Source organism: Berghia stephanieae, chromosome 3 (assembly GCF_034508935.2).
Source record: "Berghia stephanieae isolate SIO BIC M18660-M18661 chromosome 3, UCSD_Bste_1.3, whole genome shotgun sequence".
In the NCBI taxonomy this organism is placed as follows: Eukaryota; Metazoa; Mollusca; class Gastropoda; order Nudibranchia; family Aeolidiidae; genus Berghia; species Berghia stephanieae.
In genome coordinates, this window is record NC_088362.1 from 81,552,081 (window position 1) to 81,569,580 (window position 17,500).

General features: G+C 33.9%; 1 protein-coding gene across 1 annotated transcript in view; it reads right to left on the reverse strand.

Annotated features, from left to right (window-relative positions):
- The window catches only part of LOC144968597 (dynein axonemal heavy chain 5-like), a 98,329-nt gene that overhangs the window by 3,828 nt on the left and 77,001 nt on the right, over positions 1-17,500 (reverse strand). Inside the window, exons 65-81 of the mRNA XM_078907099.1 lie at positions 16,878-17,135; positions 16,449-16,643; positions 15,891-16,046; positions 15,271-15,453; positions 14,734-14,838; positions 14,164-14,302; positions 13,350-13,655; positions 12,349-12,488; positions 11,699-11,866; positions 9,811-9,946; positions 9,059-9,198; positions 8,289-8,453; positions 7,642-7,836; positions 7,110-7,260; positions 6,309-6,420; positions 5,544-5,700; positions 3,917-4,129 (exon numbers count right to left, since the gene is read on the reverse strand). Coding sequence (XP_078763225.1) covers positions 3,917-4,129; positions 5,544-5,700; positions 6,309-6,420; positions 7,110-7,260; positions 7,642-7,836; positions 8,289-8,453; positions 9,059-9,198; positions 9,811-9,946; positions 11,699-11,866; positions 12,349-12,488; positions 13,350-13,655; positions 14,164-14,302; positions 14,734-14,838; positions 15,271-15,453; positions 15,891-16,046; positions 16,449-16,643; positions 16,878-17,135 — 2,919 coding nt within the window. The remainder of the gene's footprint in view (positions 1-3,916; positions 4,130-5,543; positions 5,701-6,308; positions 6,421-7,109; positions 7,261-7,641; positions 7,837-8,288; positions 8,454-9,058; positions 9,199-9,810; positions 9,947-11,698; positions 11,867-12,348; positions 12,489-13,349; positions 13,656-14,163; positions 14,303-14,733; positions 14,839-15,270; positions 15,454-15,890; positions 16,047-16,448; positions 16,644-16,877; positions 17,136-17,500) is intronic.

Genomic DNA, 17,500 nt, shown 5'->3' on the forward strand with positions numbered 1-17,500 from the left:
TTAATGTGACTTTGCAAAATACGTGTTTTTCCAGTGTACGGCCGTTAATTTCTTATTAACAAGCCTCAGGTCTACAAAATATTCAGCTAATTTCCCAGTGAATGTAAGCATTGTGAATATTGCATTTTGTGATAAAATTTAAAAAAAAAATCTTTGTAATACTAAACTGTGAATATCATGAATTCATACATTATACTAGCATGTCTTAAAAAAAATATACACATCAACCCAAGCGTCTAATTGCAGACTTATATTTTAAATGCAAATGTGACATAAACAAGACTATAAAGACTTGTCTGTCAAATGTGATATATCACTCTATTTTCATCTGCTTTTACCATAACATTTGTGACATGAATCGATGTTATAGCAAGCTAATCATGATGCAACTCTAAATCCACTCTTTGATTCCACACAGCGTAGCCTACGTGTAAATATCGAACTTATAATTCTATTATATGTGATAGCAAAACTTATAAACGCCTTCAAACAAATCAACTTCTTTAACATTAACAGAACACTTTGTTTTTGGTTAAATTCAATATTTTCTTACATTCTGGTGACGCTAAAGGCCAATAAATATACTCTCACACAGACGAACACTCATTTACACGCACACACGCACAGACAAATACCTACATACATACATACATACATACCTACACACACACACACACACACACACACACTCACTCACTCACTCAGTCATTCACTCACTCACTCACACACATATGCACACACACAAACACTCACTCACTCACTCACACACACTCACTCACTCACTCACTCACTCATTCACACACACATACATACATACATACATACATACATACATACATACATACATACATACATACATACATACACACACACACATCCACACATCCATCCATCCATCCATCCATTCATCCATTCATCCATCCCTCCATCCATCCATCCGTCTATCCATCCATCCATCCATCCATCCTTACATACATACATACATACATACATACATACATACATACATACATACATACATACATACATACATACATACATACATACATACATACATACATACATACATACATACATACATACATACATACATACATACATACATACATACATACATACATACATACATACATACATACATACATACATACATACATACATACATACATACATACATACATACATACATACATACATACATACATACATACATACATACATACATACATACATACATACATACATACATATATAACTAATCTAATTTAGATGTGAATATTTATCTCAACTGTTCGTGAGAGTGCCTAAATATACTTATGATTGAGATATATATTTAGAAAGTATCTTCATGAACAGAATTAGGTCTGTATTTAATAATACGTGTGAAGGCTGGCACTTGCAACCATCAAATTACCTTTCCACGATCTACTAATCCAATGGAATAGGTGCTCACTAAAATACTCTTTTTCCGCAGCGTGAATAGTGTTGAATATTAAAATTAATTGTCGTGATATATAAATTAATCAACATTTTAAAAATCTTCTTAAGATCAAAGAAAATGTTTTCAATCATAAACTATAATTCTAGCTCATGTTGGAAATATATGCCTTGTTCAGCTATTTTGTCCTGTGGAATCATTTTTTAAAAACAAAGCATCCGTCATCAAATAATTACACATAAGAATAGGCTAAGTGTTTCAAGAAAAGTGTATCATGCAACATATGCAAGAAAGAAGTGTTATTTGACATGACATTTCAACAACTAAAACATTGAGCAAAGAATCAATTTCGGCACATTATTTATTTGTCCGAACTAAATCTTTAAAATTGCCATCTGCTTTGTCACTATTATAAATATTATTGAATTTTCATTAATGAGCGAATTCCCACCAACAAAATTTGTTTCAATTTTAGAATCTTTTAGTAAAAACTAGCAGTATTATCAGGAGTTTCAATAGTTTTAAAAATTAACCTTTTTTTTAATGTTTGATTTATATATTATCTTGGAATCAAGAATGGAGGTTCTTTTATTTGATTTTGACTTATCATAGCTATTAGGCCCTAAGGCTCATGTCATAATTGATGAAGATTTTAATAGAAAAATGCCTTTGTTCATGGGCGCAAAGTAGAAAAACCATAAAGCTTACAATACAAAATGATTCATGCATTATTATGTGAGAAAAAGTTTCTTGCAAATAGCTTATAAATTGCTCAAACCAATTCACATGTTGAAAGGTACACAAAAATACCTTTGAAACACTCTAGTGCAGTGTATTTATTGGATTGAGGAAACATATCAATGTTAACGAACATCAATATTATTAAATATTTTTAAAAAATAATATGTATTTAAAATGAGTTATCTTTGAATGCAGATAACAGCGCACTGTTTGTTACTATCCAGTCCAACACAGCTCAATCTTAAAAGTTAGCTTCATTGAATTTGAAATATCAAAATTATTCATTTTAAAAAATAACCTTTATAGTGTATTAACTCTTCTTGTACCATGGGGGAGAGGAGTGTGAAGGGGATTACATACCCGGATGACACATTGGATAAACACATTAACACAGGCATTCCTCTTGCACGCAGAGTATCATGTACATTCTTATCCTTAGTTTGGAACTTTAAGATTTTAATGAAGGTCGTTTGCAGCACTTGGACAGAATTTTGCTTTTACATTTCATGCCCTGTATGTAAAGTAACGGTTCTTACGTGTACTTTGATATTTTCAACTCTTTTGTGTTTGTGCTAGAAGGAAAAGTAGCTGGCAGAAAGGCATGGGGCAAACGAAGGAAGTCCTGGATAGGAAATGTGGAGGCCACAACTGGCAAAAAGATAATCGACTGCTCGGTAATGGCCCTTGAGCGTGAAGAATGCCGTTCCATGACATTCAACCTCTGTAGGGAGACGGAACTCCGGTAAGATAAGGTTAAGTGTTTGTTAAGACCAAATCCTGCACTATTTATTTAGTGTTTGTCATTGTTTATTTTTTCTTCTGATTTGGACGATTTTGGATGTTTTTCAGTCCTGTTTTTGTCACCTTTTGTGAATAAGCATAATGTTGATCTCTTTCCAGTTTTTTAGAATTTGAATTTGTTCCAATTGAGTTTGACACAAAAAAAAAAACATTTAGAAAAATTCTCTCAATATGTCATATAATCGAATGTATGGTTTTTATTTGTTTGTTTTTTTCATTAATAGCCATTTTCTTAATTTAGTAGGCTGTGTTCCCAAGAAACTTCTCATCTTCTTTGTGAGATGAGTCCATAAATTTTGACTAAAATCTTTTTGATTAGGGCCGTGACTAAGCTTAAAGTTTGTCTCTGGGTGGTGAAATTTACATGTTCCCTGGTTTTTATTTATTACATAAAAACTGGGTTGTTTACAGATGACTCGGTTAAATAATGTTTTTAGTGATTTTATCAAAGTTTTTAAATATCGGTTTTGAACGACGTGTTCAACCTCTGCTTATTTTGTTTTCACGATTCTTTCAGATGGAATCGGCTTGCTTTTTGTTAATTCTTCTTCAAGATGCAGTGTGTTCTACATTTATCCAGTGGTTTTTTTTATCTTTGGTGACTAGTTACTCTGCCTACACATTATTCATCCTACGTCAAAGAATGTTATTCGGTTTAAATAGTCGTTAGAGCTTATGAATTTTAAAAATACATATATAAAACTAATAACATCACCTAATGGTACGTTGCACGATACGACAATGATCATCTATGAGTACATATCTTAATCCATTCATCGATTTTATCTTTAATATTCATGCATTGAACAAAACATGACACATTATAGAATATAAAATTAGTAAATAAAAAAGTTATACTGTAAGAAAAGTATGAAAGGAAACTTAAAACAATTCATACCAATGACAAGTTAATATTTTAGTTAGAAGATTATTTACCTTTCTCCAGTTGTTGGGCACTCTGGCATCAAACATGTTGTCCAGGGCATCTCTCAAATTTTCAGACATGATAATGGTACCGTCGATTGCAAGCTTGAGGTCCATCAAAGTGGTTCTCACAAGAGAAATAACACGTTGCATTCTGTCAATCTCTTGACGCAAGAAGATGTTCAGAGGTTGCAGAGTTCCCATCTTTTTCAGTCTATCTTTCACCTGTGATAAAAAGAATAAAATTAGAAATTTTTAAAGCATCTGGAGCATGATTCTCAGATATTTAGGCTTAAGTTTGAATCGTCACCAAACTTCTGAAAGAGCAATACCGAAACAGCACAATGGTTGAAGGTTGGTGGCCACAACATCAACAATCTACGTTACGCTGACGATACTGTCCTGTTGGCGGAAAGTAAGGAAGACCTACAGAAGTTAATTTCAAAAGTGAACGAAGAGAGCAAAGAAAAGGGGCTGTTCATGAAAGCGAAGAAGACAAAAACAATGGTGATAACAAAAAAAGAAAGAGCCCATAGACATAGATATAGAAATAGAAGAGTGTCCAGTGGAACAAGTAAAAGAGTTCACGTACTTGGGGCAGTTGGTAACATCCGATGCAAAGTCTGACAAAGAGATCAGGAGACGAATAATGCTGGCCAAAAATGCGTTCATGAAACTAAAGCCAATCCTCAACAACACAAATATCTCCATCAGAACACGAATGAGATGCACCAAATGCTATGTGTGGTCCATTTTCTTTTATGGTTGTGAAACGTGGACACTAACCGCACAGACAGAACAACGTATTGAAGCTTTTGAGATGTGGACGTACAGGAGAATACTGAAAATACCTTGGACAGCAAGAAAAACAAACATCGAAGTCCTCGACCTAATGGGCCAAAAACAAAAAGAACTTCTTTTGACTGTGAAGCACAAAAAGCTGTCATATTTTGGACATATGCGAAGACATGATAGTCTCTAAAAAAGGATAATGGAGGGAAGAATTGAAGGAAAGAGGGGCAGAGGAAGACAAAGGAAATCCTGGACAGATGGCATCAAGGAAGCTACAGGACGGCGCATGGCAGACTGTAACGAGGCTGCAATGGACCGTGAAGGATGGAAGGCCATGACATCCGACCTCTGGAAAGAGATGGAACCCGGGTAAGTAAGGGTAATACCGAAAGGATTTGTCGAGGATACGCAAAGTGGAAACCATAGAGAGGCGACATGAATATAGTAATTACATGCAGACTTAAACATTCATGGTTTTCATAAGAACATTTGCTAGTCAGTAGAATAAACTTTACAAATTTATAATTTGTCCTTGGCAGCATTAAATAAGGCTTCAAAATGTTGAATAGATGCTTTCTGACATCGGAAATATAAATTTCAAACATCATATTGAATCAAAAATGCCATTTTTAATTCTGCTATTGAAGCCAACATTCGTATATCTTCATCTGACAGGTAACGGATATCAGTGGTTATTTCAAAGCATGTGTGAGAGGGGTTAGGTCCAGGAGATGTACACCATAATGAAGAAAAAGGGGCGTAATTATTAATTATACTTTTATCTAGATATACAAGAAGAATAGCAATATCAAGACTGGTTATAATGGTAGTAATAAAGCTGCCTCACCTCATGGGGAATGTAATCGTCAGGCAACTTGTCCAACATGTCATCAGCCAGGCGATACACGACTGACTCACGAGTCTCTCCACCGCCACCACCAGAATCTTTAGGCTGAATATTGACAATGGTAGACAACATGCTATTGGCTGTATTAGTTTGATATCTGAAGCACAAACACGAAAATAACAAAGAAAATTCAAAACCTGCAAGTCATACTCATATTACCTTTATATTTGTTGATTGGTATTCGATAGCCTTCAACTACCTTCTCACTATATTGCGAACTCTATTGTAAATGCCTTATTTTATATTTTTAAAAATTGAGGTAGGTTAGCAACAACAATGGTGCCCTCTATCATAATAAAAATGATACCACTGAATAGTATTGTATCGAATCATTTTTATGAACAACTATTATATTGATGGGATAAATCAGTCGTGTTATTTGATTACATTTTTTTACAACTTGATGAACTGGAATGATGGGAATAAGATTAATAATTAACCGTGCCGTCTTACCAACAATTACCTGATAAAGTAAGATTCAACAAAGTCATTGAGGTTTAATCTAACATTATCGTGATTCGTTCTGTCACCACCAACAAAACAACAACAACCACCACATCACCACCACCACCACCACCAAAACCATCATCATCATCATCATCATCATCATCATCATCATCATCCTCGTCGTCGTCGTCATCGCCATCATCACCATCATAACTCTACTACCACCACACTGCTAAAAATAAATTCAAATTTTCCTACGTGATATCAGCATTAGGATGCAGACCAAAGCACTCAGGGGTATCAACCAATGGAAGCGTTTCGATATGGTTCCTGTACTCATCAATATTCTTACATTTAGGTATCTTGTAACCTGTAATACATTTTGATGGAGTTGCAGAAATTAGATATAGCGGTCTATGCTATAAATAGATATGTTGTATTATGATATGAGGAAGTGACTTTTGCCGTGATAAGCCAATCTGTTGGACACCATGGAATTATCAAGGCACAGCTGAACTTTCAAAACAATAAGGCAAAAAGGCAAACATTTCCCTCTTTAAATCACTAAGTAAATGACGAAAAACATCCGTTTTCTCCGAATAATGAAAAAAGATGGTGGGTTTTGAATATCAACCTTCCTTATATTATCAAGCTTGCCTATATGTCTTTTTTACAATCACATTGTTTGTGTTGTTACAAAATATTGTAATTGAAATTAAGTATACAATTAGAAATTACAGTCAAATCAAATCATTAAAAAATTATATGGATTATCTATGGATTACAAACATGCTCATAGAGGTTACAATTTTTTTTTTTCATGGTGAAAAAAATTAAAAAGAAAGGAATTTTTTGACGTTTGCGCAATATTTCCATTGTATTGCATAAAATGAACTTTATTTTTTCTCTTTTTAAAAAGAGATTTCTGTAAAGTGCATCATAATTTAGCCAAACATTCTGACCTTTTATGGATTGAAGAATATATCATTAAAACCGAGGAAGTTTTGCTTTTTTTTTCGTTTTAAAACATTAGATTTACTCTTAAAATAGCACTCTCACCGGTGTAGAAGGCAAAGTTGTCAGAGAACATGTGCTCAGTGAACCAAACTCTGGTGTAAGTGTTTAATAGACGTTTGTCATAATCGTCTGTGACTCTGCCTCCATATTGGACTTCACCAATCATGTAACGCACAGTCACCCAGTTGACGCCCTGAGAACGGTTTTAAAATTTGATAAATCGAAAATTTTAAACAATACGCATGTTGTAAAAAAAACAATTAGTCTTTCTTATAGTATTTTTTATTCTTTTTTTAAAGACTAAATTATGTAATTGCATCAACTGACATTTATTTTGAGACTGCAAAATTTTAAACTTATGAAATCTAAAAATAAATTCCTGGATATCAAGTGATATAAATAATAACTTTAGTCATGTATTCAGACAGAACGTTACGAATTGCAACAAATAAGAATTATTCATTTGATACTGTTGGATTTTTAAAAAGCAATGTAAAATTTCTAAAATTAATCATCTGTTATCAAAATATAAAGAACTTGCAAGGAAATATGAGAATATTTTAATTTTTCTTACTCTCTTAGGATCGAGATCATCCAAGTGATTCTGAATAAATTGGACTGTAGCATTAAGATCTCCCTGGTTGAACTCGTAGGGGATGTTCCAACCAATGGGTCCAAATTTCCTTCTTTCTTGCACAGTTGTGTGAAGGAAGGCAACGCTGTATAGCATTGGTTTCCACATCGGCATGTTGCTGTACTCCAGTTGTTCCTGTAAATTGTATTTGAAGAGTTGGATGATATCATGAAGAAATATGAAAAGTCAAAAGGTAAATGGAAAAACTGACATTAATTGTTAAAATAACAATGAGACTTGATTTTTAAAGGTAAAGGTCATTAAAAGAAGATTGTAAGGATGGTTACGCAAGCATTTTCAAGAAATAATGTGAGAGAGAAAACAAGAGTTTTCAGAGCAACTTAAATACATACTTATTTTAAACTGAACAGTGCTTATTATTGGAAACATACATACTATGAGATAAGTCTACATTTTCAAGAAGAAAAATCTTCTTTTTTAAAAAAAAAAAGAGATAAACCAACACTGTGTTAGTCGATATTTTATAAAAGTGAATATTATGAAAAGAACACAACTTATGACCAAATGCAGGAAAAAGATAGTTTTATCATTACTTCTTGGAAGAAGACAACCTATTGGCTTCATACCTGGGTGACTCCAGCATAAGTTCTCTTCAAACCAGCCTTGACGCCCTGTGGCGGCTCGTTGGTGAACTTGATAGAGCTTTGAAGCAAGTTGATAGGGAATTTTGGATGTTCCTCAGTGGTCAGCCAGAGACGGAAGTCATCGTTCACAGACTCAGTGGTAAGGACCTATAGATGTTTGTAAAACACACGTTTTGGTATTTACAAGTCTGATAGTTATTTGAAACGAAAAACTGCTGACTCTATAATAATTCTTACCATTGTTTTTAAGTCATGAGTATTTGTAAACAGGTATGAACCCAATGCATTTACTTTTCATTTCAGTTCTCTGATCTTCGAGTGATTGGTGATCACAACGAACAATGCCATTGTGAAAACCTGCAAAAAACTACAACAAAACATTTTTATGATTACGATTATTTGGGCCAAATTATAAAACTGCATAAATCTTTAAGGTTTGATGCAAAACGCCTATATTGAATACTTTCAAGCATTACTTATTTACACTGAGGACAACTTGTTGATTAACATTAGTTATAGTCACTTCTACTTTTTTCTGAAACTACATTTTTAAAAAATAATTACGTAGCCATCTGCATTATAATTATAGACAGATAGTCTCCTAATGTTCAGACACATTCATTTTCCATATAAACCTCGCCAACCTCCGAGTAGTCTACATGAAAATGTTCTTACATTTGCCAAAACTCTCTCAATATAACAAGAAACATCATTGTGCATATCGCTACCAATACTATATGAGGGAATCTCACCGTATCCAACATCTCGTCCATAAAGTCAAGACCCAAGTGACAGTTCTGCAGGAGTACCCATCTACCCTCAGTCATGGAAATTGACATAAGGCGTCTTGCATGCACATCCTGACCTTGACCCATAGAAATGGCTCCACACTCTGGAAAATAAAGTAAAACGTTTTATTTAAAAAAATAATGAAAAGAATAAAGAGATTTGATTTAATTTCAAGGACTGCAATATATATGGTTGTCATCGATTGCATTCTGCAACATGAGGTGTATGGTAATACTTTTTTTAATGTCACCAAAATTAAGTCCCAAGGCTTTTGAAAGCGCAGACCCAATTTTCATTCTCATTAACAAAATCCAATCCCATAGTGCATATGTAGCTTTTAAGATACTTCAAGATGACAAAAAAAGTGACAGAATTATATTTCTGATGAGTACTTTATTGCACACTCATTATAAGCCGTTATATCATAATTAAATATAGTTGTTGCTGACCATGGGCATTATTTGTCTTTAGGAAATGTTGCTGAGAACTATACAATGGGATGTTAAGCGCTATACAAATAATATAATTTAATATATAATGCAAGAGCTCCTTTCATCATCATTGACATCATCATCACCACCATCATCGTCATCATCACCATCACCACCACCACCATCATCATCATCATCATCATCATCATCATCATCATCATCATCATCATCATCGTCATCTCATCATCATTTCAATCACCACCTGCTATTATTATAAAACTTACTGAATCCTTTTTGCTTAGCAAGACGTTCGATGTTTTCTGTGGGATCGGATCCCATAGATAAGAAGCAGATCATGGGGTTGCGGTTGTCGGATTCTTCCCACATGCTGTCCAAGTTCAAAATAACACCCTCAGCAAACTGGAACATAATAATAGATCATATTTATGGATAACAAGAAAGCTTGGTAAAATGCTCTCTAATTCTGACTGCTAAAAGAATCGTTATCATCACACACATTGATGTGTACCCTTAATATTTTATGGCCGATCAGTGAGAATTTGATGAGGATTGATCACCTCCATGGCAGTCTAAAAACAACAACAAACAAGCTCTGTTACCTCAACTTCATATCCCCTATAAAATATTGCTACTTCATGTAGTCTTCTGTTATTACAATCATAATATCGCTTTGTTAAGCAAAAAAAAAAAAAAAAACAAACAACAAACAAAAAAACAAAAACAAAAAAAAAAAACACATGCTAAGTGTTTGTTTAGAAGACCTTGACTTTGCCGACGATATTTGCTTATTGTCACAATCACATCAACATTTACAATAAAAAATAGACAAAATTGTCAAGGAAGCGGCACAGACTGGTTTGAGAAAACAGATGTGATGAAATTACTGAACAACAATACAACACTCATCTCAGTAAATGGAAACAATCTGAAGGACGTAGACAAATTTACATATTTGGATAGCATTGTTTCAACATCTGGAGGAACAAATCAAGACATAAGGGCTAGAATAGGAAAAGCACAACATGCATTTATCACACTTAGACCGATATGGAAATCAACAAATCTATCAATGAAAAACAAATTAGAATATACAACACTAACTGTAAAAGCATTCCTTCTGTATGGCCCAGAAACACGGAGAGTGACCAATACTCTTTGTAAAAAACTTCAAACCTTCACAAAAAGATGTCTTCAAAACGTACACGGTATCAGATGGCCTGAGAAAATCAGTATTAAAGACTTGTGGTGAAAAGCTGGACAAGAGGAAATAAGCAAACAAATCTCAACAAGAAAATGGAAATGGATTGGTCACAATTTCAGAAAACCAACAACAGACATTAGGAGACAAGCAGTGGACTGGAACCCTCAGGGTAAAAGGAAAGTTGGGAGGCCAAAGAAAACATGAAGAAGGTCATGGGAGGAAGATGTGAATTTGGCTGGAATGTCCTGAGGAGAGCTGAAGAAGAAGACACAGAACAGATTACGGTGGAGATGTACTGTTGAAGCCCTATGTTCCACAAGGAATGTAAAGCAAAGAAGAAGAACTGTTTGTTTATTTGATGCATTCTTAAAATGAATCCAATGTCTTAAGATAAATATTGATTAAACTTTTCATAATTTAATTTACTATTGAATGAGAAATGGCCGATAATTTAATCAAAGCTTGCGTTTTTTAGAACTTGAAGATTAACATAAAATATACATTGCATATCATGGTTACTTCGATCTAACAACTATTGAATACCATATGACGGAAAGAAATACATTTCAGAAATTCCCTCACATAGTCATAATATTTCGAGGATACTAATGTGGAGCAATCAAATCTGTAATAAATAATTAACACCTTATTCATCAAATACATAATCAAAGTTATGGAGCTTCTGCGCAATGGCATTTATAAAGAGATTTATAGTTCCAGAGTCCTTGGTTTAGTCTGTTTCATGTACTTTTACATTAAAAGACTTTGGACGATTTTATTAGTTGTAGAAGAATGTGTGTTAAAATTTTTAATGATTCTATAATTTGATTTTCCATTTTGTTTTCATCGTGCAAATAAAATTTGAAAATCGACTAGGAAACGCACAGTAAACTATACGAAATCAAATGAAAATTATCTACATCATAAAGATTAAAGGCATGCACACATACATCAGGTCCCATTGCTTCGGCCACATAGACACGGGCCATGGGGATAGTACGATCTGGGCACCATGAACGGATGAGCAACAACTTGCGGAAGTTGTCCAAATTATTACTGTAGCCATCTGGGATGACTGCTTCTTCTGGGGTGTCTTCATCAAACCAGGCCTTCCATGCCTACAAAACGAAAAATGGAAATGGTTGGAAATATGCCTATCATGGTGTTGGTATATATAAGTTATACTTAAATAGCATTTGTATTTTTAAAAATATCTCGATGTTCATCATGATGTATATTGTGATAACTTTGATTTCAGACCTCTTTTGAAAGGAAATAATCAATGCATACTATAGATAGGATTTCTAATTAATGTTGTTTGCTGTCTTATAAACATAACTATATATCAGATTGTAACATATTTTTGTATATTCAAACTTATATTTAATATTTGAAAATACGTAATGAGTTTGTCTTTAAAAAAAATAAAATCAGAGTTGTTACATAAAATTGTATTGATTTCATACCTTGTCATTTCTGCCAACTTGATAAAGAATTTGTGAGAATTGAGGCAGTATTAATATATTTGAAAATACGTAATGCCTCTTTTTAAAAATAAAATCAGAGTTAATTGTCACATAAAATTTTATTTATTTCATACCTTGTCATTTCTGCCAACTTGGCCAAGAATTTGTGAGAATTGAGGCAATTTGCTCAGCTCCACTAAGTTGAGCCACGTCATGTCCATGATCCACTTCTTTGGTTTTGGTTCCACAGCATTCAAGTCAAGGGCGGCACCACCTAATCATCAGAAAAAGAAGAAAAATCAAACATTAATTTCCAATAATATTGAAAGGTTATCATTGGAATGGATCACACATTTATATCTTATAATGACGCGTTAAACAGCTGGCAAAAGAATTAGAAGAGGATGCTTGTAGTTATAACAGAATGCATTGTTCTGTATTAAATATTCGATTTTTTTCAATGGCAGTACATGTTTTTGATTTACCTATAGATATCACTCTAAAAATAAGAAATCCCTGTGAAATGATAATAGTCATTTCCCACTCTTGCAATGTGAGCATTTATCATATAAAATAGCTAATTGACAATACTATTCATAAAATAAAGACGTAAAAAGATAGAGCAAGGAATTGCTATCTTTAAAAATCATATCAATAATATTATTTTACCCGACAATATAAATGATATTAGAATTCGACAGCCTGAAATCTGGTTATTTCATCATAAAATTATTTTTTTTCATTACGCTGCGATTAACATACCATTTAGTTTACCTACTATGTTTACAATTTAGTATTTAATATCTGTATGGAATTCTGACTTTACAATTTACTCAAATTTTTCTCAATTTATTCATTACTGACCAAATCATGCTATAAGATGGTATAAAACAGCATTAACGAAAGATTGATAATGGAGAGGCTTTGGATGGATTTTTCCCATCCGAAGCCTCTCCATTATCAATCTTTTGTTAGTATTTTCACGACCCCAGGCTTCAGGAAGCCCCCACCGCTCTCATAAAACAACATTAAAGGAATTGAACCTAAACCGATCAATAACAAATAGGATTTAAATAGACACATTATTAAACAACAAAAATAAAACAGTAACAAATTATGTGAAATAGATTCAAACCTTTGATGAATACATTGAATTCCTCCCCGCGCACTCTGCCAGCAGCCATTTCGATCTTCAGACATAGAAGAATGGTGAAGAGGAATTTGTCCACTTCATACAGGCCTCGGCATGTATACTTGAATACGGAGAAGGTCAGGTAGTTGATGATATTGTTGATTCGCTTGCTAGTTATAGGAGATTTCTGAGATCTTGCCATGGAAAGGTCAAACAACTGCAGGAACTGCTTGAGAGATGTCTGGTACATGCAGTTGACCATGCTCATCTCCACAATGACGAAATAGATGATACTACCTCTGGAGGCAACTGGAAAGGATAGAGATACATTAAAATGTTGATTCGTATTGTATAGGTACCTATCGTTGAATGGGGTAGTTATGCCTCGAGGGGAAACTTGGCTCCAGGAAAGATTTGGAGAAATTTGAGTATGTCAGCCTTGTTGCAGTTATTGTCTTTGTTGAAAGGCTTGATTTCTCACCACACGAAATAACTGCCACAAAACTAAATATTCTATAATTCGTCCAAACCAAAGAGGAAACGTTATCCCATTTGATAGTAAAAATTTGATGTTTCCACGATCATAACAATAGAGATGATGCTTGTATAAGTATAAGTGGCTATGGTGGCAGTGTGGTGGGGATCATAATGATAATGCTTCTGATGGTGATGATGAGGATGATGGTGACGATGATGATGATGATGGTGATGATGCTGATTATGTTGAAGATGAAATTGGTGATATGATGATAATTACTCTAAAGATGATGACCGAATACAAACATCTTTGATGATATGATTTTAAAAATATGCATACCTGGTCTGAATTCTTCTCTGGCAGTGTTAATCTTAATTTCAGTTTCTGCAGCAATAGTCAGCTTCTCACTGACCTCCTCAGCAGTGGCTTTGGTCACCTTCAACACCTCGATCAGGGACTCATCCTCCACCAAGGATCCCTATCAACCAGAAAATATCGGATAAAATCGAACATCAGGATTTATTTTGCAACAACAGCACCGATGGGTAACTCAAATAGATGCATTAAATCTTTAACTCACGTGTGAAATCAAATAAATCTAAAGAATACAAAGTAATAATCACAATCATGTTATTTTTTTAAAAAGGATATTTTAGCAATAACTCTTTTTTCTACAACATATAAATGCAAATAAATTGGAACAACGGACCAACCCATAATTTAGACTTTTCACAAAGACCATTTACATTACTATTAGCTTTGTTTATTGTACTTTACAAAAACAAAAAATACATTTGAATAAAGAAAGGACATTTTGGCTTGTTTATAAGCATACATATGAAAAATTACATAAACAGAGCCATCTTAATGTACAATTTGAAATTACGGATTATGGTAAAGAGTGCAGACCTGAGTTGACGTCAGTCTGAACAATAAATTGTCCTCGAGTTCCTTCATCTTTCTCTTGTTGGATGTGACCTCCTCCACCAGGTTGGTACGCTCTGCTTCCAATTCCTGTAAAACAACAACACCAGCACTTATGAGAAAATAATCCTTTTCTCATCCTACATCAAAATGTTATTTGAGCATCGTCACTATCTACTTTAAAAAAAGAATTAATTCCCACTTATATTCCATTTTTTTTTTTTGCTTTTCTTTTTCATTCTTTCTTTTTGTTTCTTGATTCATCATGCGAGCCAGAAAAATAATAATTATATAAAATAATGATTTCAACAACACCACCACCAACAACAATAACAACAACAATTTTTTAAAGAACCTTTGATATTCCACAGAAATATTTTCAATTTTCATTTTAAAATATATCTATACTGGAAAGTGAAATGTGTATAAGCAATAAAACTTTTAAAAGGATAACAGTAAATTAATCAACAATAAAATATTAATGAATTGATGTGCATTGTAGTCTCTATTGATTCTACTGACCTGTTTCTCTGTGAGGATGACAATACCCAGCAGTTGGTCCTCCAGTCCCTTCATTGTAACGGTGAAGTCGATGATAGAGGTACGAGCAGACACCTCTGGAGTGTAGGCAGGGTTGGCCAGTTTGGTAGTGATGTATAGTCTGAAGCCCTTCATTACGTCCACCTCTTTGTCTCCCACTTTGACCTGGTGTTTGGATTTGGCAGAGATATTATTATAATTAGGAGGCAAAATGCTAAAAAAAAAAAAGAAAAACAACAAAACAACAGAAACAACAGCAAAAGCAAAAACAGAAACAGCTGTAGCTACAACAACAACCACAACAACAACAACAACACAAACAACAACATCAATAAAACAACGACGACGACAATAAAATCAAGTGGAGTAGTTACTCAAGAAAGATATATTGACACCCAAGGGGGAAAAACTGAACTCCCCCCCCCCCCCTTCAAATCTCATGAATTCTGATGATAAAATCTTTACTGACGTGTATGTTTTGGATATCATTTGCGAGAGAAATCTATGGTTGAAATCTTATAAACAGCAAACCACCACTAAGCAGTCAAATTGTTTGATAACATGTATATTCTAGTCGAATATTATTTCAAGCCAGTTTTTACCTTGAAAGTGGATCCAGATTTGATAAAATTTCTCTCCAGTACGTTGTCCAGGGCAGGATCCAACTCCTCACCAACGTCCTCAATCAGAAGAGGACGTCCTAGAGATAGAGAGTCCTCCAGGTGGGTACGGAAATACTTCTGGTTGAGGGATGTCACCTTTTACAGGATGAAACAAAACAAAAGCAAAATGTGGGTATTAGAGCAACCATTACTATTACCCAAAGATTTCAGGCTCTATATTAAAATAACTAAGACAAAACTAAGTAGCCTAAATATATAATTTGTTTCCTCCACACGAACAGACAAAAGTTATTTCTTTTTATTTGATTTAATTTGTTCAATAGTATCATTTTTTAAAACCAGCATGAAAAATGGTAGATAAATTAAAGCATCGATCATTCTTTTACCAAAGCTCAGGAACCAACTGGTCTGCATTATATTAAAGTCCTATGACTGGAATAAAATTATTTAGAATTGTAAGTGCAGTAAACCCAATTAAATTCTGATGCCTCGCGACACACTGACTGTTAAACTCCGTATTTGTATAAATGTATTTACCTGCAACTCATTGCTTGCCTCCCTGTTTCTAATCCAGGCCTTTCCTTGACCCTGTGGGTCAATGAGAAGAGGGAATCGGGATGCTTTGGTGACAATAAGACCATTCTGTACTGACAACTCGTCATTGGGCAAGCCCTGCATGTTCCATTCTGCGATTGTGGTGTTTAGGACAAGCATATTGATGATGTTCAAATCCTGGATTAAATAAAAGAAATAAGATGAATCCGTCAAAAACGAGTTTGCAGTATGACAATTCTGATTATAGAGCAACCTAAGATATGTTCAGTTAGAGGATTAGTGTGAAAAGATTTAAACATATCATAAGGATGCATAAATTTGATTAAAAGTCATATTATTTTGAGATATATTGATGAGATGCTAATTTTTAAAATATGAAACATAAAGATTAAAAGAAAACAAAAAACTCACATCACTGAAAGGAATCTTTGCTTGTACCATCTCCTTCTTCCAGTTTCTTATAACAAGATTACGGAACTCCTGGTTGAAGGGACCTGTGTAGGACAGGAACCCAGTAGCAAGAAGTACATCTCCTACCAGCCTCTGTATTTGAGCTTCAAATGTTTTACTGGCCTCTGTCCATCGGATCTTTTCTCCGGAGAGACCATTGATAAGAGCTTCCGCGTTCTGCATCTTACGCCGACAAGCTTCTGCATCGTCCATCAACGTCTAACGGATTGAGAAAAGATTGGAAAAAACAATGTATTGCAAAGTCCAATTGCAGTTAAAAATCAAGAAATTAAACGTGCAGTCGACATAGGATGGCTGAAAATAAATTTAAGATTTTATCCCAATTAAAAAAAAATATGTTGCATTTGCTTGATGTATATCAGTACCAATTCCAATCTAATATTATAAGCTCTAGTCGTTATCTGTGAGATTAGTTTTGATAGCTTAAAACAAAAGTTGGAGCTCATTGAGTTACAGTTGAAAGCCATCCTTAGCCATCTGATCTAAAGTAAAGATATGGTCAATGAGAGAAACCAATATTCTTAAAGGAAAGTGATTTTAAAATATGTGTTTTTTTACACATG